Here is a 26,084-nt window from a genome sequence, read left to right on the forward strand (position 1 = left end):
GGCGGCTGCGGCGGCGTGAGCCAGCGCCGGGGCCGTGTCCGCCCGCCGCCGCCGCCCCTCCTCGCTGGCTGCCACTGCCGCCGCCTTCCCGCCGGGAGCACCGGTTCCCTCTGCCGCCGCAGCTCGCTTTCTCCTCCTCCTCCTCCGTTCCGTCCTCCCAGTGGCTCGGGAAGGCAAAGCCCCCCGCCGGGGGCGCCCGTCGGTGGGTGCGTGCCCCCCAGCCCCCGCGCTCGCCTCGCCACCGCGGCAGCCGCCGGCACAGCCCCGCTCAGCCCGGCCACCATGGCGTGCGGGAGGTAAGCGAGCTCCCTTCACCTCTCCCTTCGCGGGTCTCGCCCTCCCGCCGGCGCCGCACCTGCCGGGGCGCTGGTGGGCGGCCGCGGGGAGGGGACGGCCGGCGGGTTTCTCCAGTGCCGGCGGAAAAGTTGCGCTGGGCGGAGGCGGAGCGGCGCCGCATTGTTGTGTGTGCGGGCGCGGGTGCTCCCTGCGGGCGGCGGCGGGGCGGGTGTACTTCCGGGTTCGCACCTTTCTCCCTTCGCCGCCGCCGCCGCGCCCCCTCCTCCGCCGGCCGCCGCTGCCCCGAGCCGGCACGCTCCGGCCCCGGCTGTGCGCGCCCGAGCCGCCGGCACGGGGGAAGGGGCTGCCGGGCCGCGCCGCCCGTCAAACCCGAGCGACGACGGCAGCCGCGGTAGAGGAAAGGGTGAAGGGACGAAGCCGCCCCCCGCGCCGAGCGGGGCGCGGGGCGCAGCGCCCCGCCGAGAGCCGGTGGCGGCCGGGGCCGAGGGTGGCGGTGACCGCCCGGCGAGCGGCCGCGGCCGGGAGGGGCGGGCAAGGACCGGCGTGAGGCGCCCGCGGCCCGGCGGAAGGGGAGGCCGGGGGAGGAGAGCGCACTGACGGCGGGACGGGACCCGCCGGGCGACGCGTCCGCTCCGAGGCGGCTGGGGAGCGGAGGATGGGGCGGAGGCGGCGCGCCCCGAAGGGTGCGGGGCTCGACCGCCCTGCGGTAACCACCGGCGGGGCGGGCGGGGGCCGCGTGTCACGCGCGGCGCCGTGTGCGCGGTGCGGGGGGTTTAACGCGAGTGGCGGCGGGGCCGCCATCTTGGATGGCTCCCGCCGCGGAGCGCGGGGTCGCGGCCGGGCGCTGCCCGCCCCCGGCGGGGCTGCGGGGACAGCGCCGGGGCCGCCGCGCGCGGGGCCGGGGGCGCGTCCCCGCCGGCGAGGGGGCGGGCGGGCTCTCCGGGGCACGGTGACGCGTAGCCCCGCGGCTGGCTCTGAGGTGCCGACCAGGCGCGGTGCGGGACGCGGTGCGGGGGAGAACAAATAAAGTGCCGAAATGCCTCCAACACGCCTTGCTCCTCCGTGTCTGGTTGCGCGCCCGCGGTTCCGCGTGGCCGCTGCCTCCGCGGTGAGGGTACGGCCGCGGTATCTCCGTGTCTGAGCGCCGGCAGCTCCACTCGGCTGTTGTGTCATTGTAGTACACCATACAGCGGGTCAGATAACCAGCTATCGAATGAGAACGTCAGTCTAAAAATAAGTAAACAGCAGCAATGCACGCATTTTGTCCAAGCTATATAAAATATGCAATTGGTGTGTCTAAATAAATTTGACAAGTCTAAGTTAATTTTTAGTATCTTTTTAGCTTTATCATGAGGGAATTACCCATTTTAATCTGATAAACATATTACCTAAAGAGATTTGATTCATTTACTTGTTTCTCTCTTAGCAGCCGGTTAGCTTGTTAGTGATGGTGAGTAAATGATGTACGATGATCTTGCAGTGATGGGACAGAGTAGTGCATGCTACACCGATTTGTTTACAGACTTGACTCCTTTTCCTTATGTAACTGGTCCTGCTGTTCTTTTTAAATAGGCCGTTCATAGGGCTGTGGTTTTATTCCCACCTGTTTTGGAATTTCCCATCTTGCATAGAAATTGCAAGTATTGAGAAGTGTCCTGTCATGGACAAGTCGTCAGACACTAAGAAAATAATTACAGCTAAATTTGGTCACAGTTAAGTTAAATGTAGTTGTGTATACTTTCAGTGATATCTGTATATAACATTGTACTGAAGTGCAATAGTGCATATTTACTCTTTGACTGATACCTGTATGCTTCACTTTTTTTTTAAACACTCTACTGAAAAGAAAAACCAAAACACAAACAAACAAGCAAAAAAAAAAAAAAAAAACAAACCCTTAAGACTTCAGAGGAGGTAATACTGACAAACGTGTTTGAAAAATTATTTGTAATATATGCAGCTAAGCCATAATTCTTCAAAGGATGATGATTTCTTTTCCCCTTTGGTATAAGAGTAGTAAGAATCAATGTTGAATTAAATTATTACCTTAATTATTAATACACTAGGAAGTCAAGTTTCCTTTGCTGTAGTCAAATGACTCATGTATGTAATGGCAAAGGTAGTGATTATATCTGAAGTTTGTCCCTTGCAGTAGTTACAAAAGTACAGTTGCACTAAAAACTCTGCTTGTGTGTATTACAAAAGTAACTGCCTTCTACTCTGATCATTTTAAAATACATTCTGCACAGGACATGTGCTGCTGTCTCACTTTTATTAAAACTTAAAAAAAAAAATTAGTCTGAAAATTTATTAGCTGGCATGTACTGCGAATTTCATGAGAGGGAATACAGAAGGAAGAAGGAAACCCCACATGCTCTCCCTCCTAGGCCTGAACAGCTGCAGTCTAGGCCATTTGCAGGATGCAGTGGCAGGTCACACGCAGTGTTTCATATTGCATCGCCGAGCACAGAAGTGAATTTTAAAGCCCAAGCGGTTAAGCCATTTGTTCCTCCTCTTTTTGTGCTTTGTAACCCCGTGGCAGCGTTTTGTTTGGGCGGCAGCTGAAGCCCGCGGCGCGCAGCGCGGTCCTCGGGCGGAGAGGCGAGGCGCCGCGCGTCGCTCCGAGCAGGGCGCTGGGCCGGGAGGCGGCTTCCAAAGGAGCGCTTTCCCCTGGGCGGGCAGCCGCGCATCCCCCGCGGCCAGCGGGGCGCGGCGGGGCGGCCGTGCCGCCCGAGGGGTGGCCGTGCCGGCGCCGTGACCCGCGGGGCGCGCCCGGGGCTGGCGGCGGGCGCGGCCCGTTCTCCGCGGGCGCGGCGCTGTCCGCGGTGCTGAACCCCGCGGCCATGTTCCTGCCGGGCCCGCTGCCCCCGCGGCTCTCGGGCCACGGCACCGGAGCGCTCTCACCCACGGCCTTTATGTAATGCACTGTATCGCACCGGTGTCGGATGCTGACAGCAAAATCGATGGCAAATACTACAGCGCTTTCTCCTTCCGAACACGAGCTCTCCCAGCAGCGCAGATTTTTTTGTAGACAACTTGGGAAGCTTAACGTTACCTATGTGAAATGGAAGTGTGCGGATGAAACCAGCAGCTAGACAAGAACTTGGTATTCGCTATTTTTAACCACAGGTTCGGTTTATGAAAGGACGTTCTGAAAGTGAATATCAAAACAGCATGTCATCACTGGGAACGAAATAACCACTCATGGCACTGGGAAGCTTCAGGAGAAAGCAGGTATCCATTAGCAGCAAGGCAAACACAGGCATAGGGTTTTCTCCTTTTTTCCTCTGTTTGAAAAAGACAAGTTTAGAAAGGTGTGCTGTCTATCCAAATTCACTTTAATGTGCTGCAACATCTCCACTACATGAAAAAAAAATTAAAAGCTTTTTTTCACCTCAGAGACAAGCATTCATTTTCTGTAATTGCACACTGGATGTTTCGAATACAGTTGCACAATAAAAAGTAAATATGCTCTTCTGGCATGGTGTGTAGACGCTGACAAAAAAAAAAAAGAAGAATAAAAAACCAACATGGTGTGTTTCGTATGGGAGGATAACACTTTTAAAAACATACATTCTGCTTCTAAAAATAGAATTAATTGATATGCAGAATGAATTGACCTTCAAATTAAAGGTCAGAGGTGACAAACCAGGACAAAGGTCATGCAGCTCATTTTCAAGCAATCAGTTTCTAGTTTTTTCATAGCTGAACAATAGCTTAATTATACAGAAGAGTAAGGACTGTAATATTGAACTAGTCAATTCTAGCTGAGAAATAGAAGTAGTTTTACACAATTCCCTATTTTATTTAATGTAGTTCTGTTAGGGAATTATTTGTGCTGTTACTGATGCAAAAATATGTCTGTCTTAAAATATTTAAATACATTTCTTAAGTTAACATGTAATAATCTACCATCTATACTTAATATTGCTGCTTCAGAGATGAGAAGGCTGTGTAGCCATTTTCTGATTTTTCAGTGATTTTAGCAAAAAAAAAAAAATCTGCTTGTGCTATAGTTTCAATAAAGTTAGATTGCAGGTCACTTCATTTTGGCATTCATGCACCTACTTATAATTTCTAGCGAACCACTTCCCCATAATCCTACTTCCAATCTGCAGCATTCTGTATGTCCATATGCAGTAATTAGACAGATCTAATACCTGACTGTTTAACTAGAATGTGTATGTGTTTATTATTTTATTATATGTGCTGTCTAAGATTCAGTGTTCTAACAATTTGAAGGTATTGGTTCAGTGTTTATATCAGTAATATCATATTTAGACTAAACCAAACTTTCATAAATATTCTGAAGGTATTCAACAAATATTCTATAGGCTGACCATATGCAGTAATGAAATAACTAAGAATAACTACTAGAAATTCAACTGTTAAAATGTGTACACTCACTCACTAATAATTTTGTATGACATATTGGGTGTTTGCTTTTTTTTCAGGCACTTTATATCTTGTACCTACTTCAGCTACTGATGTGTACATTGTTTTTAAAGTTTTAATATTTTCTTTTAGAGATTGTGAATTTTAGTTATATATCACTGATGTTCTTGTTTACTTTTTTTTCTGGTTTGAATTAATAACCTATCTCCACTAAAGTTTATAAAAAGTGACTGTTGCATTACTTTATTTCTTTGGTTGTTTTAAACAATGACTCAGTTAGAAGCCATTGACATACAGGACTGATGTCCACTCCAGTTGAAATGGGAAAGATGTGCCCTAAACTATCCACTCTTCTGGGAAAGTGAATATTGGTGTTTGAAATACAGACACTCATCTGCTCTTTACAATGTTTGATTTGATTATTTTAATGAACAATATCCATATCAGTACTTGACCAGAATATTACAAAATACAGATCATGATAAAATCCATCATCAGTAGTGCTCTCAAGTAATAATTAAGTGATTTAAAAACCCAGCAAAAATGAAGAAAGAATATTCTGTGGTTTGTAGGTAAATGCCACATGCAAATAAGACAAAAGTTCTGTGCAAAGGAAGATATGTGAAGGTGTGTAAATTCCATCGAAACAAGTGTTAGTGTAAAACTTCTCAGAAAGAAGGTCTGAATAAACCATACTAAAATTCTTATAAAAGTAAATAAAAATTACTCATTTTTAAAAATAAAACTTATAGTGCCATCACTTTTGACGGGACGATATTAAAATCCTACTTGGCTGCAATATTTTTATAACCTAGGTGAAAGTTGTGCGTTATACAAATACTGAATTTAACTTGTCATAAGATTCCTTCTTAATTTGATGTTTAGCAGGTTTTTTTTTCCTCAGTACTTCATTTGGCATTGTTTTGTTTGCAAATAGTTATCAAGTGGGGAAATAAAATCTTACTCTCTATATGTAGTTTCTCACAGAAATAAATAACAAAATAAATCAATGATCAAGCTTTGAAAGATGTTACCTACTTATGATTTGAGAATTAGGGCTTTTAAAGTTCTTCTCCTTACAAAATACTGATATGAAGTCATTTAAGGAGTACAAAGAAAAATCCATCAGAAAACATGTAATAAGATCACAAGGTACTTTTCTCATTGTTTCATTTGCTGTATAGCAAATCAATTTCAAATGCCCTTGCTAACAGTAAACTGGAAACTAAATACTTTAAATATGTAGGAAGTAGAACAGTAGTGATCCATTTTTACATTGTGTGTTTAAAAAAATTCATCTTTGAATCACAAAATTGTTTGAAACATACCTGGTTTACATTGCTTTTTAATTAAATAGTTATGATCATTGTTTAGGGTACGTATATTCAAATGCAGACCATAAGAAATTGCATATTTTACTAAACCAAATACTAAATATGAAAATTGTATATAATTCGTTTCAGTCCTTTAAACAAAAATAACCTTGTTCAGCATATTCCTTTGTTATGTGTTATTAACATTTTAAACTAAATAAATTGTTAATAGTTTTTATAGCTTAAACAATTGTCAGCATAGTAGTAGCATTTAATTTTGAGGAGAAACCCTGATCCTAGAGTTGTCATGCTTTCATTGGCTCCTATTCTGATAATGTGTGGAGTTCTTTACCCTTTTTATTGCCCAAAAGAATCAGGTTCCTAACAATGGTGGAAGCACATTTTGCCTTTCTTTATTCCAGTTTTCACTGTAGTCAAATGACATTCTTACACATAATTAAAAGGATGTTTGTTTGTTCATTTCCTAAAAACTAAGATATGCTTAGCCTCTTCCATATCAGAAAAAAACCCGTATCTGGGCTATTGCCTAGCTGTGTTATTTACCTGAAGCTGTAGTTACCCTCCTTCAGATCAGTGACAAAAGCCAGTGAAATTAGAAAAGAAAGCTAAGTTTTCATTTGCTAGTTGTTCAGTAATTTTCTTAAATCAGCATTGTGAAAGTATTTTTAATATCTGATGCATGCTTGTTTTCACCTTCACATGCTAGAAAAATACTGTAATGGTGAATAAACAGAAGTGTGGAAGAAAAGCAAAGAAAATTATGGCTAAACAAAGAATAAAATTGTGAGAGCTTTCAACTTTATCCACCCAGTCATTACATAAGGACATTAACACTTGAGTGTACCTTTTCAGGAAATCTTAATTTTTCTTATATATGCATTTCAAAGTAACTATATTGAACTGAATTAAATGAAAAGGGAAAAAAAAGAGTTTAAACAATGAAAGCATCTCAGGAGGAAATCCAGTATTTAGAATTGCACATTGAGGAATCTGTGTAAAACATGTAAATTCAGAGTGCCAGACAACACTCATTTGTGAGGTTTGAAATCAAAACACTGTGTGCATAATGTTTCTGTCCACAGTCAAGAACAGTAAATAAGGTTAATTTTTACTGACTGGTTCAAATGACAGCAAAGTTTGTTAATATATCTGACTGGTGTGTATGTGTATATAGATACATTTTAAAAGCTCATGTTTTATGCTCTTACTATGCTTAGGTTCTGTCCACAGAGTTTTAAAATTTTTTGTATACTTTGCAGCATTCATCCGTTTAAGTCTTCACTCCTGATGAGTTAACTGAAAGAAGATCCTTTCCACACTGGAATGCTTTCCCCTATTCCTTTGCATCACTATATTCCTTGTTTGTTATAAAATAAAGGATTGGTGGGTTTTGTTTTCTAGTTCTTCTACTCTTTAATCATACTTACAGTACCCAGCATTCTTTAAAAAAATACTGCTGGCTTTACTCTGGAAGAAAACAGTCCCCTGGCTACTACTTTGAAAGAAACAAGTTTAACATACTAATTTTTCTTTCAACTTACTTTTGTAGGAAAGCATATATCTTACTTAAGTAGAGTAACTATTTATGTCTGCTTTACTTTCTTCCAAACAAACAATGTTTCTAAATCCTTTGGCAGCAAACCTGCTTAAGGTAATGAATTCAAAACAATCCATATTTCAGAGAATTAATTTTAAATAGATAAAAACTTGCTGTTATTTTTTATTGATCAATAAGTTGTCAAAAATAGATTACATAAGCTGTAAAGTTAGTTGAATTATAGAATGTGCTACTTGTAAGGGAAAGTGGATTACTTTTGTTGAGGGTTTGTCAGTGTGCCTTTAACTGATACTGCACTTTTCATTGTATTTCCTATCCAGCAATAATTCCATATGGTGTTCTCTTGCATTATTTTTCATGCTTACTGTTACAGCATCCTTCCACATGCTGTGAATGCCTAGTTGAAATAAGGATTGCTTTCAAAGCTAGTGACTTTTTCTCTGAAAACATCTTGCTGTCTAGTACACAATTCCTCAACAGCATTTATTTACTTACTTGCAGTTACAAAGTTCATGTAAATGCCAAGATAGTTTCAGAAGTTAAATGCCAAAATAATTATTTGGTTTGTACAGCATAAGCAGGCACAGGAGAGTTCAGCATGACCCATTTCAGAGCCCAGAGCTGCTTCCATTTAAATCAGGGACTGATTTTGTATGTCTTTGAGTAGGCTACAGTAAAATACATGCCAGAATAGTTTCTCATTTAAACTATCTATTTAAATGAGTTCATAGAATTGAAATGCCCAGGCTCTTCTACACTAATACATCTTATGTCAAGCTTTAAGTATTGTATCAGGAAGCTTTTTGTAATAACTATAAAAAAAATCAATTTTTCTGCTTAATAATCTACTATGTGACCCTCTAGAACATGTGACGCTTAAAAATGTGTTACAAAATTACAGTACTAGAAACAGGAATTACTTGAACTTGTCCTGTTTTCTGCTACAGTTTTTTTAAGAACTGTACTTTCCTCCTTTGAATCCCAGCACCACTCCCCCAAATACTTATTTTTAATCCCTTCATAAACTGAAGCAGGCTATGTTCCAAAGCCAGGAACGGATCCTTTACTCTATGCTTGCATATTTCATTATGTTGCATAAATAATGCAAGTAAATCTGAAAGACACAAAAGCCACGTAGCCACAGGTTGGCAGAACAAAGAAGCAGATACAAGAGATTGGGCTTCAGTGCTTGAAGGTGTAAAAGCAGAGTTAGGTTTAGTACTAGACAAAAGTCCACACAATTCCATTGGAAAACTTAGTTACTACAAAAGAAGAGGAACTGAATCAGCTTGCCAGTGTTGTTGCACTGTAAAGAAAGATTGTACCACCCCCCCTTTTCCAGTTTCTGGCATTCGAAAGGATTCACGATATTTGACTGTAAGGGAAAAGAAGTTAGAGAAAATTGGTTCTAATTTGTTATTGTTCATTCTTCTCCTGACTTTGCTCACTCCTAGTAGAATATCAAATTTTATTTCTTCGTTTTTATTAAGAGAGCAGGATAACTGTCCCAATGTTCTTTTAAATTGGAAAAAAGACAGAACTCAGATTTCTCTAAAACAGAAGAGAAATGGGTTTATATCTAAACAGGTTGATACTGCAATACCTTGTTTCTTTTTGCATGGGTTTCAGTTAACATAGATTATTTAAAAAGACAGTAGAGGGTGACAGGAGGACAGGCTTGCAGCAGGTGAGTTTGTGCATGCTCCTATCTATTCATCCTTCCTTCATTTGTTAAGCAAACTGGACAACCTAAGTAACATGAATACTCCAAACCAAAGGTATTTTCCTTAATGCTTCATGCCATCTGCAGCAGTTTTTTATTGTGTGATATTTTTGTTGACATTATACAAAATAAGCCAGGCCTTTTTCAAATAGAGCAAAAGTACACCTTTTATGAAGTGTCAGTCAAGTCACACATCTGTATTTGTATGACTGATTGCTTTTGTTTAGATTGAGACCTAGAATTTCATATTATTACATACTGTGCTCTGCAGTTTTGTAAGTCATAACTAAAAGCATTTTTCTGTTGATACTCATAAGTGGGCATTGAGTTACTATTTTGACCATGAAAGAATCCTGGAGAATTATTTTTCTTGGCTTTTCTTAAATCATATACAAGATATGACTTGATTGTTTAATATGTACAATTTAAGCATAGTAAAGACAACATACTAGTTCTTAGGTTACCTACTGCAATTAAATATTGATAAAGGAAAACAACACCTTCCAATATTCTGCAAATCTGTGTCTTTTCCCTTTTGTCATCAATTGTGTAGCTTTCATAAGAGACTAATGAAAGGGGCAATGCTTTTACTGGTGCTGGGGGGCGGGGGGAAAGCAGCACTTGATTTTTTTTCTCTTACGCCTTGGTTGTCTCACTGTGGTTCTGATGAGCTAGGTAAGTCTCAAACAGTAGGTTTACAGGTCACTTCATAGAGTCAATGCCCTGGCATTTTATGGCCTCCTAATGAGCCGTTAAACTGCAGATGAGGTAATTAAATACGGTACTCCGGGACAGTGAACGCGGTACTGACTCCAGCTCTCTGATTTTAGGTTCCTCAGAAGACGATGAGGTCATTCAAGAAGGTCTCCTCAGGCTCAGGTCAGTCTTCTCTCCAGCGTCTTACGTGGCTGACTGTGTATTTGTAAAACTGAGGTGCTTCAGCACTTCTGTCCCACTGACTCTCATGAACGTAATCACTGTGTGGGATGGGGAAGAAACGCTAATTTTGTGCACAGGCTTCAGAGTTCTTGTTGGATGCAGGCTTGAGTGTTCGGCTTCTGTAAGAAAAATAAACAATTACATGAGGAAAGTTTATTTACAATAACCCCATGTCACATACCTGTCGCAAATGGTGGGAGTCCACGGCTTTGTACGAGCGCTGCGGGACCACCACCGCAGAGGTGGGCGCACACACTTCAATCACGGACTAAAATTTAAACTCGTGGAGTTATTTCCGTGCCGCTGCCACACTAGCACCACGCACCTCTCCCGATCGCGACGCCTCAGCAGTGCCGTCTGTCCAGCCCCTTTGCCCGTTCGTCCATCCCCCTGCCCGTCCTCCAGCCCCTCTACTCTCCCGTCCATCCCCCCGCCCGTCCGTCTATCCCCTGCCCGGCCGTCCGGCCCCTCTGGCCGCCCGTCCAGCCCCCTGACCGTCCGTCCATCCCCCTGCTCGTCCATCCCCTCTGCCCGCCCATCCCCCGCCCGTCCGTCCATCCCCTGCCCGTCCGTCCGTCCGTCCCCTCTGCCCCGGCGCCCTCGGTGCCCGCCCGGAGCGGCGCATGCGCGGGCCGGGGCGCGGAGCTCCCCGCGGAGCGGCGCTGCGCCCCTGAGGGAGGGACGCGCGTCCCGGGGACACCGGTGATCCCGCACCGCGGGACGCGCTCCCTGCAGCGCTGGATGGCCTGCAGTGGGCGATGGCAGGCGCCGGGGGTTGTCTGTGTGCTGGGGCGGGAGGAGCTGTCCGTGTCACCGCCGGGCACTTGCCCGTCGGGGAGTGTCCCGTCTGAGGAGACGGGCTGGAGCGAAAGCGCTCGAAGCGCGGACCCGTCCGCTCATCGTCCTGCGCCTGCCGAGCGGGAAGCGAAGCGGTGACACCGGGCCGTGTGGCCGGTCCCTCCGCGGTGGCCGGTGTTCCCTGCGGGGCGTTAGCCCTGTCACACGGTCTCCCGCGACGACTTCCAGAGCCTCCTTAAATCCCCCGGGGAAGCGGCCGCTATCAGTTGCAAATCCGCAGCTGGGAGACGGTTAATGTACGTGAGACCACATCCTGCATCCGAGCTCTCCGAGTGAGCGCCTCCCGCGTCCTCCTGCCCGCGGATCCCACGCGGGATCACAGAAATTGACAGTACTTTCAGGAGTCCCCCGCAAGCGGCCGGCACGCCCAGCAGAGATGCACGGACGGCAGGGCGGGCCCGCGCCGCACCCTCGGCCGCCTTCTCGTTCCAACAGAACGTGTTCGCAAAGCTCACGCTTGAAACCGCGCTCCGACCCCAGTTCGAGCAGCGGCGCTTGCGGAGCTCGGCGGGGGCTGCCCCGTCCCCATGAGCGAGCAGGGGCGGGCTCCGGGAGCGCCCGCCTTGGGTGTGACGGCTGAGGAGCGCCGGGAAGTTAAAAAACCGAGCTGCTGCGGCGGCCGGGAGTGAGGGGAGAGAGGCTCTTTCTGAGCCCTGAAACTGCATTTCCCGAAAAGAGCCGCGGTTCGGGACAGGCGCGGTGCGAAGGCGCCTCCGTAAAGCCTGTAACTTCATACCCGCGGTCGCACGTCGGGCAAATCCCGTCCCTGCTCGGTCCGAGCCGTGGCAGCGCGCAGCCGGGACCGGCGCTGTTTTGTTTTGTTTTTTAAATTACAAATTGCATATTTTCTACTATCAATGCTCGCGATTTAAAGCGAGGGTAATAAGCCCGACCAGGGGAACTGCCGGAGCGCATCCGACCCTACTCTCCCAAAGGCGCGGGAAGGCGCACCGCCACGTCCCCGCTGGGAAGGAGCCTCATTTTCTGGGAAGTGTTAAACAAAAGCCATGGGGAAAGCCCGGCTTTAGGGCAGGGTTGCGGGGACCGACCCGCCGCCTCCCGGGCCCTGGCGGAGCGCGGCCGCTGGACGCCCGAGGCTCCGCGCCCGGCGGGCGCCCGACTGTGGCCCTGCCCGGCGGAGGCGCAGCGCTGGGATCGGGCTCTGCTCCCAGGAGCGGCACGGCCACGCAGGGTGGCCACCCTCTCCCTCGACCCGGGCGCTGCGCGGCGGCGGAAAGGGAAAGCGGCTTTGGCGCCCAAAATGTAGGTGAGAGGGTTTTGGCGGGAACAGCTCCGCACCGGCACAGCCTCCCGGCCGTAGGAGCGGCGGGAAAGGCCCCCCTCCGGCCACACATCTAGGAAGAGCCGGTTTCGGCAGAGACCGTGTAGAAAAAACACGACGGGCATCTCATTCGGTCCAGCATCGGCGGGGCGGCGCCGAGCAGCCCAGCGCGGGCAGCGGAGAGAGGGGGCAGGGGCGCCGCGGCGCCGTCCCTGCCCCTCCTGCCTGCCCGTCGGCGAGGAGCGCCGGCTGTGCTTTGAAATGGGAAGTGGTAGCAGCACCCCGAGCTCTGCTTTCAAGTGTAAAACACGCGTTTTGTTTCAAATGCACAAATGCACGCGGCTCCGTCGTTTGTTTGGATTTTTGTCTTTTTTTTTTTTTTTTCTCCCTGTTTTCTTTAGAGTTTGGGGTTTTCTCCTTTTCTCCCTTTTTTTTTTTTTTTTTTTTTTTTTTTTTTTTTTTTAAGAAGGCGGGTAGTATTTTCGAGGAGGGAGGTTGCGGTTTTTGTCTTGTTTTGGTTTTGTTTAGAGGAATAGAAGAAACCGAAGTTAGGACTAAAAGCTTTAGGAAGGTGACAAATAGGAAATCCAACACCACTGGTTTTGGTTACATAGTTTCAAGGGAGCTCTTGCTGTGCAAGTAGAAAGACAATGATTCCAGCTTCCTATAATTGTCTTTTCCAAAATTAGCATCTGTTTAGCGAAATGTAAGGATAGAAATGGATTTTTTTTTAATGTAAACTATTACCATTAAACTAGTTTTTTCCACGAACTGGCTTGTTCCGTAGGGTTTTCTTACCTCTTCCCCCCTCATTTCAGAATGAATTTTGGAAGGGTGTTGGTTGGGGTTCCTTTTTCTCTTTTTAAATTTTTTTTCTTTTACCCGGAGAGTTCCCAGCTGGCAACAGCTCTCTACCTTCCACAAAACTTGAAAGGCTGATGTCCCTTGCAGGAAATGAATGAGTCGATAACATCTGACACCAGTGACCAGTCCAGTGACCCCAACCTTAATTCCACTAATACTGGAGGCCTGAAAATCTCAGTAAAGACACATTGCAAATCCCATCCCCCTTCATTTTACAAAATCTGCACTTATTTTGCAACCTAAGAAAAACTTTGCAACCAATATATTTACCTTAATTTATTTACGTGGTTTTGGAGTCGTTCATTTATTCATAGAAGAACATATAGTGAAATTTTCTTTTCACTGAAATTTGCTAACATGACATTTTGTCCATTTAATGAACTCCACTCGTTTGTGTCTGTTTAACCAATATTCTAGCCTCTAAGGATTTTATTTTTTTTTTTAATACCGAATACCGGTATCATGAATCAATCTTTTAAAATAAAGACTTTTAAAACTTTATCAAATGGGTATTTTCTGTCTTTTCGAGGAGCAGAGGGATCTTGTCTTTTATAAATGTGCTATTCTGCCACAAGATATGTAGTCTTGGGCAGTTCAAGTAAGAGGCGTAAGGATAGTTTTCTTCCGGTACCCTTAATTTCTTGTTCATAACTGAGGTTTCACGTATATTAAAATCGCGTACATTCATTATATTTTAGATATCGTCCTGGTCATAAGATCCAAGCCTATAAAATTACTGGAGATTTAATATTGCAAAATAATCTATTGTAAGGGGGAAAAGGAGGTTATGAGCCAAAAGCAAGTGGTATGTAGCACGAATGCGTAAGGCAGGTCAGTGTAGGAAGTCGATCTGACTGTTGAAACAACCTATAGGAAATTTACGGTTGAAGACTGCAAAGGAATTTCAGGATTTAAAGCTTCTGCTCCACTTGTCAGGGTACTTGTATTTGTACACTCTTGCCCACCCTCGCCTCTTTATTGCAAACGATCACACGGAGCCTCCACCTTGGTGTTTCACACAGAAATGAGGCGCTAGCAGGGGAATTGACGCTTTCCTGAAAGGCAACAAAAGGAGTAAACAGGCCCATGGGGGCAAAGGCGTTCCCCTTAATTGGGCAGACTGATCGACGCCACTTCCCAAACAACAGCAAGTGCTTTACAAATGCATAAGCCCCTTGCATTCAGGTTCTGCACGGATCAGTTTGTTGCCTTGGCTTTTGTTTGTGCGTCCTTGGGATAAGGGAGGATGCTGGGGGGAGAAGGGGGGAGGTTAAAAAGAAAGTCGGAGTCCAGGTTTTTACAAGGTATGGGGAACATTTAAAGCACAGATATTTATATATATATATGCATGTATATATATATGTATAAATACCGCATGGAAAGACAGGTTAATGCGAGTAGGTGGTGATGAGGACAGAATACTTTCATCTGTAACTTTACAGTAAAGGAGATGGGCAGGTGGAAGAATAAAACTAATTCTCCCCTAACTGTTTGTTTTTCACGTTTCTGAAATATTATTTCAAAAGCGTTTGGCCGTGCGTACAGCAGCAGGAAGGGCTGGAGGGCAGTCCCACAGCTGTGTACCTGTGAGCGCGGAAGGGGAGTGCCTTTGCAAAGGGGCTGTTACCAAGCCCGTTACATATCACACATTTCTTCTCCGAATTGGATCCCCCCTCCCGCTGGCAGTGAAGACTTAAAACAGCAGTCCCCGGTCACCGTTATTTCTCCCCTCTTTGTCCTCTTCCCCGAGGCTTTTTTTTTTTTTTTTTTTTTTCCTTCTCTCTCCCCTCCCTCTTCTCCAGTAAATCCCTCTCTCTGTCAGTCCTCTCCCAACTGCTGATTGAGGTTCACTCCAATTCTCGGCTTGAAAACTGGGCTCTTATTTAGGAAGTCATTAATCACATCCCCTCCCCCGGAAAGAGATGGCGGAGAAACCTGTGAAGTACAATCCCTCGCCCCATCCCCCCTCCAGAAATGTTGTGAAACGCTAGATCTCCGCACATTCTGGGGCATATTAAGGTGATACCGCGTTTCCGGCGCCCTTCTAATTTGAATGCGAAATTAGTAACGATCCAGTTGCGCATCTGCCCGCGCTGTGCGCGCAGGGTGCCACCGACGCCTGCCGGCGCTCGCCGTGCGTGTGTGCACACACGTGTGTCCCCGTCCGTGTCCGCACACACGTGTGTCCCTCTCCGGGAGCATCTCGCCTTCGTGTGCGTACGCGGAGCCCGCCTGCGGTGGGCACAGATACCCCCATAATCTCCTCCGCACGGCCGCCCCTGCGTGCAGCTGTTGTTCAGTGGGCTGTATCTAGAAACACACGGATCTTCCTACGGATTTCTGCATGCACGGGAGGGCAGAAACCCCAGAATAATACGTCATCTCGATTTCCCGTAAAGAAGCGTGCAGATTAGCTGTCCGAAAAGGAAGGGGGAAAAAAAAGAAAAAAAAAAGCGCCGCGCTGGAAATTTCTTGTTCATTCATAAATTATTTTGGTGTGTCAGGCTACTTGAAATGGCGATTGGCTGCTCCTGCCTGCTGCCAACCCCTTAAGGATCCGATGCGAAATTAGTAGCAAGAAAGCATGTAATTGACCGAGTCACGTGTGCGCAGGGGGCCAGAAACGGAGCGAGAGAGACGGGGAAAAATCAAAAGAGGGAAAGCACATTAGACCATGCGAGCTAAATTTGCGATCGTTCAAAATCAGGATGTTAGATTAATGCAGAAGACCACTTCGATCCACAGGGAAAGTTTTCATCTCACGAGTTTGGAGCAGAGGGCCCGTGGGGCAACATGGCCGAAGGTTAATTTTCTTTTTCTATTGTTTTACTATGATTTTCGCTCGCTCGCTCGCTCTCTCCCCCTCTCCCCCCCTCCCCCCACCCTTTTTTAACCCAACTATGCATTACCCTTTTTTAGCAGCTCGCGCAAGGGGGCTTTCTCCAAACCCATTGTTACCCAGCTCAGAAACTGTTCCGTACCGCCCACACCGATTCACAACTTGAAAAGCTTTCAGGGGGCTATTGTTTGAATTGTTCCTGTTTGATTAAGCACAGTTGCAGTGGTGGGATGAGAAAACGGCCGTACACCTGTCCCAACTTTAATCGAAAGTTTATTCCAAGGAGGGATGGATACACGGTGGAAAATAGTGGTTTCGGCGCTGCATGTGCAATAACCAGTTGTGCAATCTACCCAGTTTTGCTTATTCTCTCTCCTCCACCCCTCCTCGGCCGGCCTCCCCCCTCTCCCCCCCGGTCCTGCGCCTTGCGAGGAGAGACTAATTGGGCTGAGAATTTCTGTTGAGAAATGGGATCGGTCTTAAACCAGCAATATTCAAGTAAAGTATCGCGTTCCGTGCTGTAATGTGGCTGAAAGATGGAGTTAAATGGAAAAATACACGTATGTACAGAAACGTGGGCTGCCCTGGGCTCAGAGAGAGGGAGAGCCTCCGTACGCAGTGTTTCCTCTCTGTAACCTCCGGTGATTTAATATTTTTACGTACTTTCGGGAGAAGGTTGTTAATTTTAGGATTTAGGAAAAATACGCACTTTTCACCGTTTGCTTTTTCATTTTTGTTTTGTCCGCCTTTTTTTTTTTTTCTTTTTTACCCCTTTCTGTTTGTATTAATTCCTTTATACAGCGGCAAAAGGATGTTACCAGAATTTAACTCTTTGCATCTTGTCCCTTTCTTCCTTCTTTTTCTCCCCCCTTCCCCCCCACACCCCCACACCCCCCGCCTTTCCCTCTACCTCAGCAGGGGCGAGTAAAGGTGGAGACGAACCCGGGAAGTTGCCGGAGCAGGAAGAAGAAGAGGAATCCCAGGTTTTACACGGAACCGGCCATTGCAAATGGTTCAATGTGAGAATGGGATTCGGGTTCATCTCCATGAGCAACCGAGAGGGAAGCCCCTTGGAGTCTCCAGTTGATGTCTTTGTACACCAAGTAAGACCCGTTTTTGTCTTCCATCTCAGCCTGCCACATTTGGTTGAGCTCAGTGGGACTCCGGTTTTATGTGAAGAGAAGTAACCTATTTTTTCTAGGTATTTAAGTACATCTGTAGTTAAAGAGTTGCCTTAGGTAGTGGTTTTGTTGGCAGTGTACAATTTGAGTAAATAAGGTCGTTAGATTGTGCTTAGTCTCTGTGGCTGGTGATTTGTGCAAGGGTATAATATTTCTTGGTATCTTCCTCCTTGGTTGGAAAAGTCTCCTGTGGTTTTTATTTGTTTTCAAATGTCACACTTTTTAACAAGGTTTATCATTTGTCACCAGACTGATCAGGAGCAGATATGCCTTTACTTGGAAAGTGTTTAAAATTACGCTGGGAAAAGGATAAATAAATGTCGGGTCTCATTCAGATAACATTTGAGTACAGTTTTAAACGGTTTACTTGTAAACCTCGAATTACTTTTTAAAAGCTCATCTGAGATTAGTTAGTGAAATTAAGACATAATTATAGTGTTATTTTGCACTAATTCAGACCTGAGAGTGTCCCTGTGGTGATACTCTGAAGCGTGTATGTGGTTTGGTTGGTTGATTTTTAATTATTCCTTTCTAGGGAATTAAAAAAAAAAAAAAAAGTAATTATTAAGTATTCAGACCAAAAGCAGTGTCTCTGTACGGCTGTAAGGCTGTTGGGGAGACAAGGGGTGTATGGTCCATGGTTTTAATTTTAAGCAGCATGGTTGGTTTGGTGTTTTGAACGTGGAAACTGGTATGAATGCCTTCATGTTAAACCAGTTACAGATGAAAAATAGGTATGAAATAATAAGGGAACTTTTTTTAGACCTGTACTGTGATTTGTGAAGAAGACTTACCCTGGGTCCTTCTGTAAGTCTCCAGTTACAACAAAGCTATTTTTTAATTTCACCCATCTCTGTGATCAGGGAAGAGAAGAGAGATATCAAGTAAAGAGACCATTTTGGGGTTGGCTAGGGCCATGTTAGGGAGGCAAAATGCATCTTTTTACGTGGCTGTCCGTTTTCTATGACGTTTGCAATGACGGTGAAGGGGGTGTTCCATGATTATATAGTGACTCCCTTTTAATGTTGCGTTTGGTGCCCCGGCTTTACTCTGCAGTAACTTTATCAGGCTTTTTAAAATCATACACCTTTGATTAGGTTAGTAAACTTCTGAAGAAAGTGCTGCTGTGGCCTGTTGTCTTGCAGTGCAGGGTGGCGTGGATTTCTGGTCTTGGTGCCTTACACACATGTGCCCTTGCACCTAAGGGTCTGCGCTTCAATACAGCTGCTTGCATTTGAAATTATGTACAAAGCGTAGAATCCAGTAGTGCACTCCCTAAATTCCTACGCTTCCTGCTTTGTACTGGCATATAAGCTGCCCCCTCTTTGCTGCTGCTTTTTCTCTTTAGAACTGAATGAATGAAACACTTATCAAAGAAGGAGCAGTCTTCCTCCTTTTCCCCTTTTCTTGCCTTTTTGTATCTTAAGTCACGAAGTTGCTCTTTACGGTTCTGTAAATTACTTTAAAGATAAACCCCTCTCTTTCTTAATGTAACTTTGTGTTAATGTATGTAATTTTTTTGCTTCTTGAATAGTAGAAGACAAATATTTAAAACATAGCAGTGCTGTTAATAAAAAACACATTTGGAAACAAAGATATTCTTAGAGCTGTGGAAATAGAGAAGTATTGAACTGTGTGATAACCTGATACATTTAAGTAATACTAGACAAGGTTTTCAGTTTCATAATGGAAAGTAGTCATAGAAAATAATAAAGTAGTCATAAATTTGGAAGTCTCTATTGAGTTATGTTCCCTAAAGGACGGGAAAAGAAGGAAATGTTAGACAAGTTTGTTTATTACACTTTAATAATCTACAGTTTATCCATACCCTTGGGTTTCTAAGACAATCACAGTGTAAAATGCAGTGAAAAATACCATGTTTCATTGCATGTTAACTATGTGCCTCAGTCATTTTGAGTTTACTTAGAGATACGTCTTACTGAGTGAAGTTATTATTAGTATTTTGCAATGAATTGCTCTTGCAGCAAATAAAGTATGTTTCTCATCATTTTCATTTTGATGAAATCTAAAGTGTATATATATATATATGTAAATTTCATGGTGACATGAATCTTCTTTCCATCAGTTTTCTGTGTAATGTAACAGGGAGAACTACTATCTGTTGTGTTTCAGAGTACATTTTAGATAATTGATACTGCTGTGTAGAATGCTTTGTTAGCTAACTAGCTGACCAGTTCTAGCAGTAGCAGCCAGAGCATAAAAATGTCTTTAATTCTGTAATGTTATTTAACGCTGCTGCTTGTCTGACAGCCTGTTGCCTGAGCAGTGATTGGACCCTATTCTTATTAGTTTTTTTAATTTGAAAAAGTCTGTCACGTGAAGGGTCCTTTTCAAGGCAAATATGTTAGTTTATTAATGTGTTGAAAGAAAACACTGCTGTTCCAAACTGCTTTGAAAACACTTCATCTTTTAAGTGTGTGCAGGTAGTGTTGCATGCATTCATTCGCTCATTCTGCAGTGTTTGTAGCTAATAGTATAATTTTATAGAATTAAGCAGTCTGAGCAGGGGAGAGAAGCTTCTAGTTTACATAGTCTAAGTCCTGTCAAAGCTAGCTTGAACCCTGCAACAGTATTTTTACTTTCTTATCTTACCCTTTTTTGGTGAGGTTATGCCCAGTTTATGAGATCTTGCTATGAGCAAAAACTTACAGTATGTCAAGTCGAAATTCCTGTAATAGTTTAAGCTCATTATACCTACACTTTTGAGCTTGCAATAAATAATTTTGCTTTCTTCTTGGAGTTCCCCCTTAGCTATATGTGGATTATAGTCACATTTTTCTAAAGTCAGTGCTTTGCTAATTGTATATATTGATATATTTTTAGAGGACCATGCTTTTGTTTGGACTTCTCTTCCCCTTCACCCAATGAAAGTCCTATTCACAAAACAGCTGCAGTATTGAGTTTTTAACCCTGCCTTTTAAGTCCTTCCTTTGGTGTTAATAATTTTGATTGATCTCCTCTGAACTACCTTCAGACTGTTGTTACCCTTCTGGTAATGAAGTACCTAGAGCTGGATGCATTATTTAAGGTAGAAACACACCAGTCATTACATATGTGCATCTGTGCGTCTACACTGTAATTTGGTACACTTACACAAATCTACAGTCTTTTCCTTTGTAGCTCTATTCGAATACAGCTTATATCTTTTAAGTCTTGTGTTTGAGTCATTCAGGGTCATATAAAAATTATGAGTCCTAAAATCGATTTTATTTTTTGAGCAGAAGCCATGCTCAGTGCAGCAATGTGCCAAGTCAACTCTGTTTCTTCTGAAAAAAAATGGAAGAGTAGCAATGATAGTCCTTTGTAACATTTTTAAATCCAAGGACTGGGCACCTTACTGAATTTGGTTCAATATTGTCATATGTTCTCTTTATAAGTTACCATGGCATGAATAATATAACTTGTTTCTCTTTTGTGATGTGAATTCTGGACCTGTGAGTTATCTGTGAGTGGCTCTTATTAAATTTTAGAAGAAGACCTATTTGTCAAAGGGTAAAACAGACTGGAGAGGTGAAGTGAGGGAAGCCTTTTGTGGTGCATGTGGATAAAGGTCTTCAGTGCAAAGAACTCAGAAGAGCTGAAGTTCTCATAGAAATGAAAATTTTCTCAGAAAAAGTTCTCAGAAAATGATGATGTTTGTTAAATTTTTTTTGCACATTCAAAATTAGACAAATATATACTACTTCTTTTGGATGCTGGCAGTAAGGCAAAAATGCTGTACGTTCTTTTTCACACACACTTTGTACAGGCTGAGTTAGAAACAAGTCTTTTTTCCTTTGCTTAGTGTGAAGTGCAGATGGTAAAGATGATCATGAGCTGGAGGGTGCTGAATGTAAACAGATGCAATTAAATGCATGCTTGTGAGTATTGAGGGTTAAGAATTTATGTCTGTTTCTCAATAATGTGTTTTTTCAGGATGGAATAGATTGTTCAGTTTAGATGGAGTTTGTTGGGACCTGGCTCTGTAGTCCAAAATTCTTACCACAATAAGGGATTGATATAATATTTCTGAACTGAGACCTTAAACACAATCATTCTTTGGGATCCTCTTTTATGAGATGGGGAGAGGAAGGAAGGGAGGAGCAGCATGTAGGAGCTGGTGTATTTTGTCTTCTCATTGAAAGGAACATAGTTGGCTTGAAATTTTTCACTTTCTTCTGAACTTTCTTACTGCTACTGCAAAATTTGATTAAAATGGAAAACACCCTTTTTTCTTGCATTGAGTCCTTCTGCACTGTACTATCATTTGTGTATTATAAAGATTGCTCTTACTGTTTCAACTACATATAACAAAAGAAGGAGGAAAAATTATTAAGACTATTTTGACTGTAAACATAAGAATAAATGGAAAATGAGACATACAAGCAGCATCTGAACAGTCTTTTCCCTTAATGCAACCAACTATCATTTTCAATGATGAATCAGATGCTTATTCCTTGAATTCCTAGTTTTTAGGCACAGCTGAGCTACTTTTTCTATGACAGAGTAGGACATGACATTATACACTCAATGCTGACTTTCTTACATTGTGAGCACATGTGATCCTGTGCTTTTTCAAGGATGCATTAATTCTTTCATCTAGCATACCTTTTTCATGTTTGTTTTATTGGGAGCCTTTAAAAACTACTTAATTGCTCAGGATAACTGGAAGTCCTGGGCATGTAAGTGGGATCAGTACTTCATTGCTCCTTATGTTTAATATGCCATAGGTATGCCTGTTTGGAGTATGGAAGTCCCCACGCAGAATATGCTGTTACAGGCTTGTCGTCTTTGACTTCTGCTGGGGACCAGGCAAGCCCATCCTAATCAAAACAAAAGTGGCTAGCAGGATTTAGGGAGGGAGGCCGAGGAAGGAAGTGTGTCTGCAGTGAGCATGTGTGTGGAAGATCCGGCAGGGATCAGCCGCGGGTGTCAAAGTCGGCTCAGCAGCCTCAGCGTGTAGTGTCCAAACGGGATGGAGCTGCTGAGACCCAGAGCCAAGCTTTGGCACTTGCCAGCTGTGCTGCAGCATGCACAGAAATAATGGGAACCACTGATTGTGGTGTGGAGTGCTACAGCATTTTGGGGTTATTTTTTTTAATTTTGAAAATTTCGTTTTGGCTACTAATTATTGTATGAGTTAGCATAGTGTATGGACACACAGATGGCAAAATACTTCACTGACAGCTTGATGGTTTAAGATGGTTGTCTGAAGAAACTTGTAATTTGGTTATTTGAGTTATGGAGCTGCCATCTTCTTAACCTTCCATATTTCATCTATTTACTTCTAACCCCAACACTGTAGTAAATTGTTGTTAGTAAACCTATATAGTGTTTAAGTGAATGGCAACACCATTATACCTAAGTGATGTTGAATCAGATCAGACTTGGCTGAAGAGTTTTAAATCTTGCATGTTGACAAGTAGAAATCACAAGTGGCTCAAAGACAGAGGGTTGCAGTGGGACAACTTCGTTTTAAGAGGTATTTCCCTCTTTGGCAGAGCAGTAAATGCACCCTTTTACTGGGGTTTTACTCTGGATAGCCTCCAGAGCAGGCTATCCTCCTTTTCTCCAAGACTGAGGAAGTTGTGCACAAGGGTTGGGATACTGGGAGGAAGAGGATATTTTGTCTGGGGCACAAACATAAGATATCAAAGCCAATATATGAACCAAAGCTGAAAGGAAATGAATTGTCAAATTGGGAAAAATGTTGTTATTGTTGCTTGTTCTGGTTTCCAGCTACATTACCAAGGTAGTAGGTACATTTAGAACCATCCAGAGCTTTGTTTCACAAAGTATACTCTCATGGAAATATTGTTTGATTCATTTTCCTTAAGTAACCCATTGCAGTAAAGGCCTGCCATATTTCCCCACTAATTATTAACAGAAGCAAAATTATGCCCACCAGTTTCTACAAAGGTGTTTAAAAGTGGCTGTGAAAACATCATTTAAGAATGATCCTAGGACCTAGAAACTAGATGGTAAAGACCATTTATGATGCTTTTTAAAACCGATGCAAATGAATAAGTTCATACTGTTTAAATTTTTAATTCCCTGTATGTAGGAGTGCTTTTTTGCCTTTTTTTAAATCAACTGAAAGTAACCAGGACTGTTAGAGAGGCATTGTGTGATGCTAGGCTCTTTTTAAAGGACGGTTCTTCAGGACAGATTTGGACTGGCTTTTGCCTGATGGATATCACTGGTGAAAGCAGTGAATCCTTAAATTGCTTTAAATCAGCAGAGTATCACTAAACACCTCTGCATGGAAGGTGGGGAAGTGCATTTAATTGCTTAAGCTTATTCAGTTGAAGAAACTGGTGTCCATGCTTTTCCTCAGGTTAATCTGGCTGGTTCTGACTTAAAATGGAGGGGGGTTAACTACTTGAGAGATGGCTAAAGAGAATTCCACATCTCACTCCAGAGATGGCTTGTCTGCTTGTGGAGCAGCTGTGGACCTTGCTGCAAGCATCACAGTCTGCTGTATTGTGGAAAGCTGGCACTGAATTTGATTTTTTCTGAACATGCAAAGTTGTATCATGCAGCAGGTTCAGCAGCTGCTCTGCAAGCAGCTGAACAAGGCTTTGCAGTAGCAGTGTGGGGTGAATAGGTGGAGGCTTAAACTCCTACAGCCGCCCTTATCAGTGGGAATCCTGTGGAGATGACTTGACTTGTCCATTGGGCAGCAGTGCCGCTGCCTCAGTAAGTTTCAAGAGCTTTTATATCACTCTTCATGTTGGACTAGATAAGTGCTGGTGGAGCTGCATTACAAACTCAGCTGGGGAGGTGTTTGGGTTAGTATCTGACTTTTGTATCATTTTTCATAGCAGAGAATGCCCATGATCCCCGCAAATAAGGGTGGGCAGTGTTGGCACCATGGAAAGGTGACCAAGGGTGCAAGCAAGCAGCAGCCAGGGTGAGGTGGAGGTATTGGAGGAAAGAGCTGGAAGCCACTGTCACAGAAATATGATGAATGGAACTGCAGTCTCCTGGTGCAAGATAGCAAGAGTTCTTGTGTTGCCATCTTCAGCTGGGGATGGAGAGACAGTGAAAGTCATAATGACTTTTCAAGAAAAAGGGCATTTGAGGGTATCGGCATGAGTATAAGCATCTGAGCTCTCTTTGGAAGTGAAATGTTTCAGGAATCTTTGTGCCACACTTCAGTCTTCCAGTTTCTCTTTTTCTTGTTTAGTGATGACAGTTTAGTGGTGGCACCAAAATATATTCATTGCAGTTTTTAAAAAACCACTATTTATAAGGCAGACAAAAAAAAAAAAAAAGGGAAACTTTGATACATGTAAATAATATGTGGGCTTTTTCTTCTACAGAACAGAAACAAGCATATTTACATGGCATATACATAATAATTTGGATAGATCTTTTTAGCAGGTAGGTGAGGTCTTAGTGAAATTAATTGATAATCTGGAAACTACAGATCCTTAATTATTCCATATGTATGGAATTTCGACTTTGAAAATTAAATACATCACAGCATTTGAGATTATTTTTTCTGAGTTTGTAGAATGTTCTTATTCTATTATCAGTGCAGGAGCCAAGAAAACCACACCGTTTCTATTCCAAAATTCTGATCTGGTGTTAGAATTGCATTTTTTGGAAAGAAGGCTGAAAAGCTTGGATTAATTTTTTAGCATCATAAGTTAATATTTTCACTGGTTAAAATTGTTTAACACGTAAAATCTGAGTAAAGGCCTATATAATCAATATTTGGAGTGTATGAATTTATCTACAAAATCAAAGTAATATTTAATGACTACAACAGATCTTGTGCACTGTCAGAAAATGCTAATGTTGTTATTACATTCATAAGTGTGTAATTCTCATCAATTTAGCTGATAGTGGCTTTCTCATCAAAGATAATTTGTTCCCAGAGAGGCCTTCTTTTAATTAGTCATGCTAATTTATAGGTATGCAGTGCTGAGAGAATTTATTTTTCTTGATTGCTAGAATTGCATTTTTTGGAAGGAAGAAGGCTGAAAAACTTGGATTAATTTTTTTAGCATCATAAGTTAATATTTTCACTGGTTAAAATTGTTTAACACATAAAATCTGAGTAAAGGCCTATATAATCAATATTTGGAGTGTATGAATTTATCTACAAAATCAAAGTAATATTTAATGACTACAACAGATCTTGTGCACTGTCAGAAAATGCTAATGTTGTCATTACATTCATAAGTGTGTAATTCTCATCAATTTAGCTGATAGTGGCTTTCTCATCAAAGATAATTTGTTCCCAGAGAGGCCTTCTTTTAATTAGTCATGCTAATTTATAGGTATGCAGTGCTGAGAGAATTTATTTTTCTTGATTGTTTTTATTATAGTGCCACGTGAGGCTACTTTAACATTTGTGTTACAGCTCTCTGTTTATGGCCATATAAATAAATGGCCTGAAATAAACCCTGGTCTGAAATTGAGAGTAAAAGTGATAGCCATTATGTGCTTTAACAAGACCAGAATAAGCATCATTTCTTATTTTTTTTCAAAGTACAGGTGTCTTTAAAATCCCTTAATTGTGCACATGTGCTATAATTTAAAAAATATTTGATTTCATTTTACAACTGTGTTTTGCAAGGTGGTAATCAAAATCTTGGTTAGTTTTATGAGCCATTTGTAATAATACAATCTTAGGGGAAATAAGGGGGTTTAAAAAGCCTCTGCTGACCATGTGTAATAATTTCTGAATATTCTTAGACTCATTGTACTGGAAATACTAGAAATATATAAATGTAGTAGTATCGAACGTACCTAATAGACCCAAGCTGACTTCTCTAGATGTTGGATTAGACCCCCAACTAC

General features: G+C 43.2%; 1 protein-coding gene across 3 annotated transcripts in view; it reads left to right on the forward strand.

The window, feature by feature from the left end:
* Window positions 1-10,152: 10,152 nt before the first annotated feature.
* Window positions 10,153-26,084, forward strand: part of LIN28B (lin-28 homolog B) — an 85,840-nt gene continuing 69,908 nt past the window's right edge. Inside the window, exons 1-2 of one of the 3 annotated variants that reach the window (XM_041478142.1) lie at window positions 10,153-10,186; window positions 17,005-17,192. In XM_041478142.1, the coding sequence (XP_041334076.1) occupies window positions 10,153-10,186; window positions 17,005-17,192 (222 nt within the window). Of the gene's footprint in view, window positions 10,187-15,884; window positions 16,054-16,651; window positions 16,731-17,004; window positions 17,193-26,084 lie in introns of those variants that run through there. The other 2 variants (XM_041478143.1, XM_041478141.1) reach the window with 2 other exon arrangements.

The sequence above is a fragment of the Pyrgilauda ruficollis genome, unplaced genomic scaffold, assembly GCF_017590135.1.
Source record: "Pyrgilauda ruficollis isolate IOZ18807 unplaced genomic scaffold, ASM1759013v1 scaffold43, whole genome shotgun sequence".
Classification (NCBI taxonomy): Eukaryota; Metazoa; Chordata; class Aves; order Passeriformes; family Passeridae; genus Pyrgilauda; species Pyrgilauda ruficollis.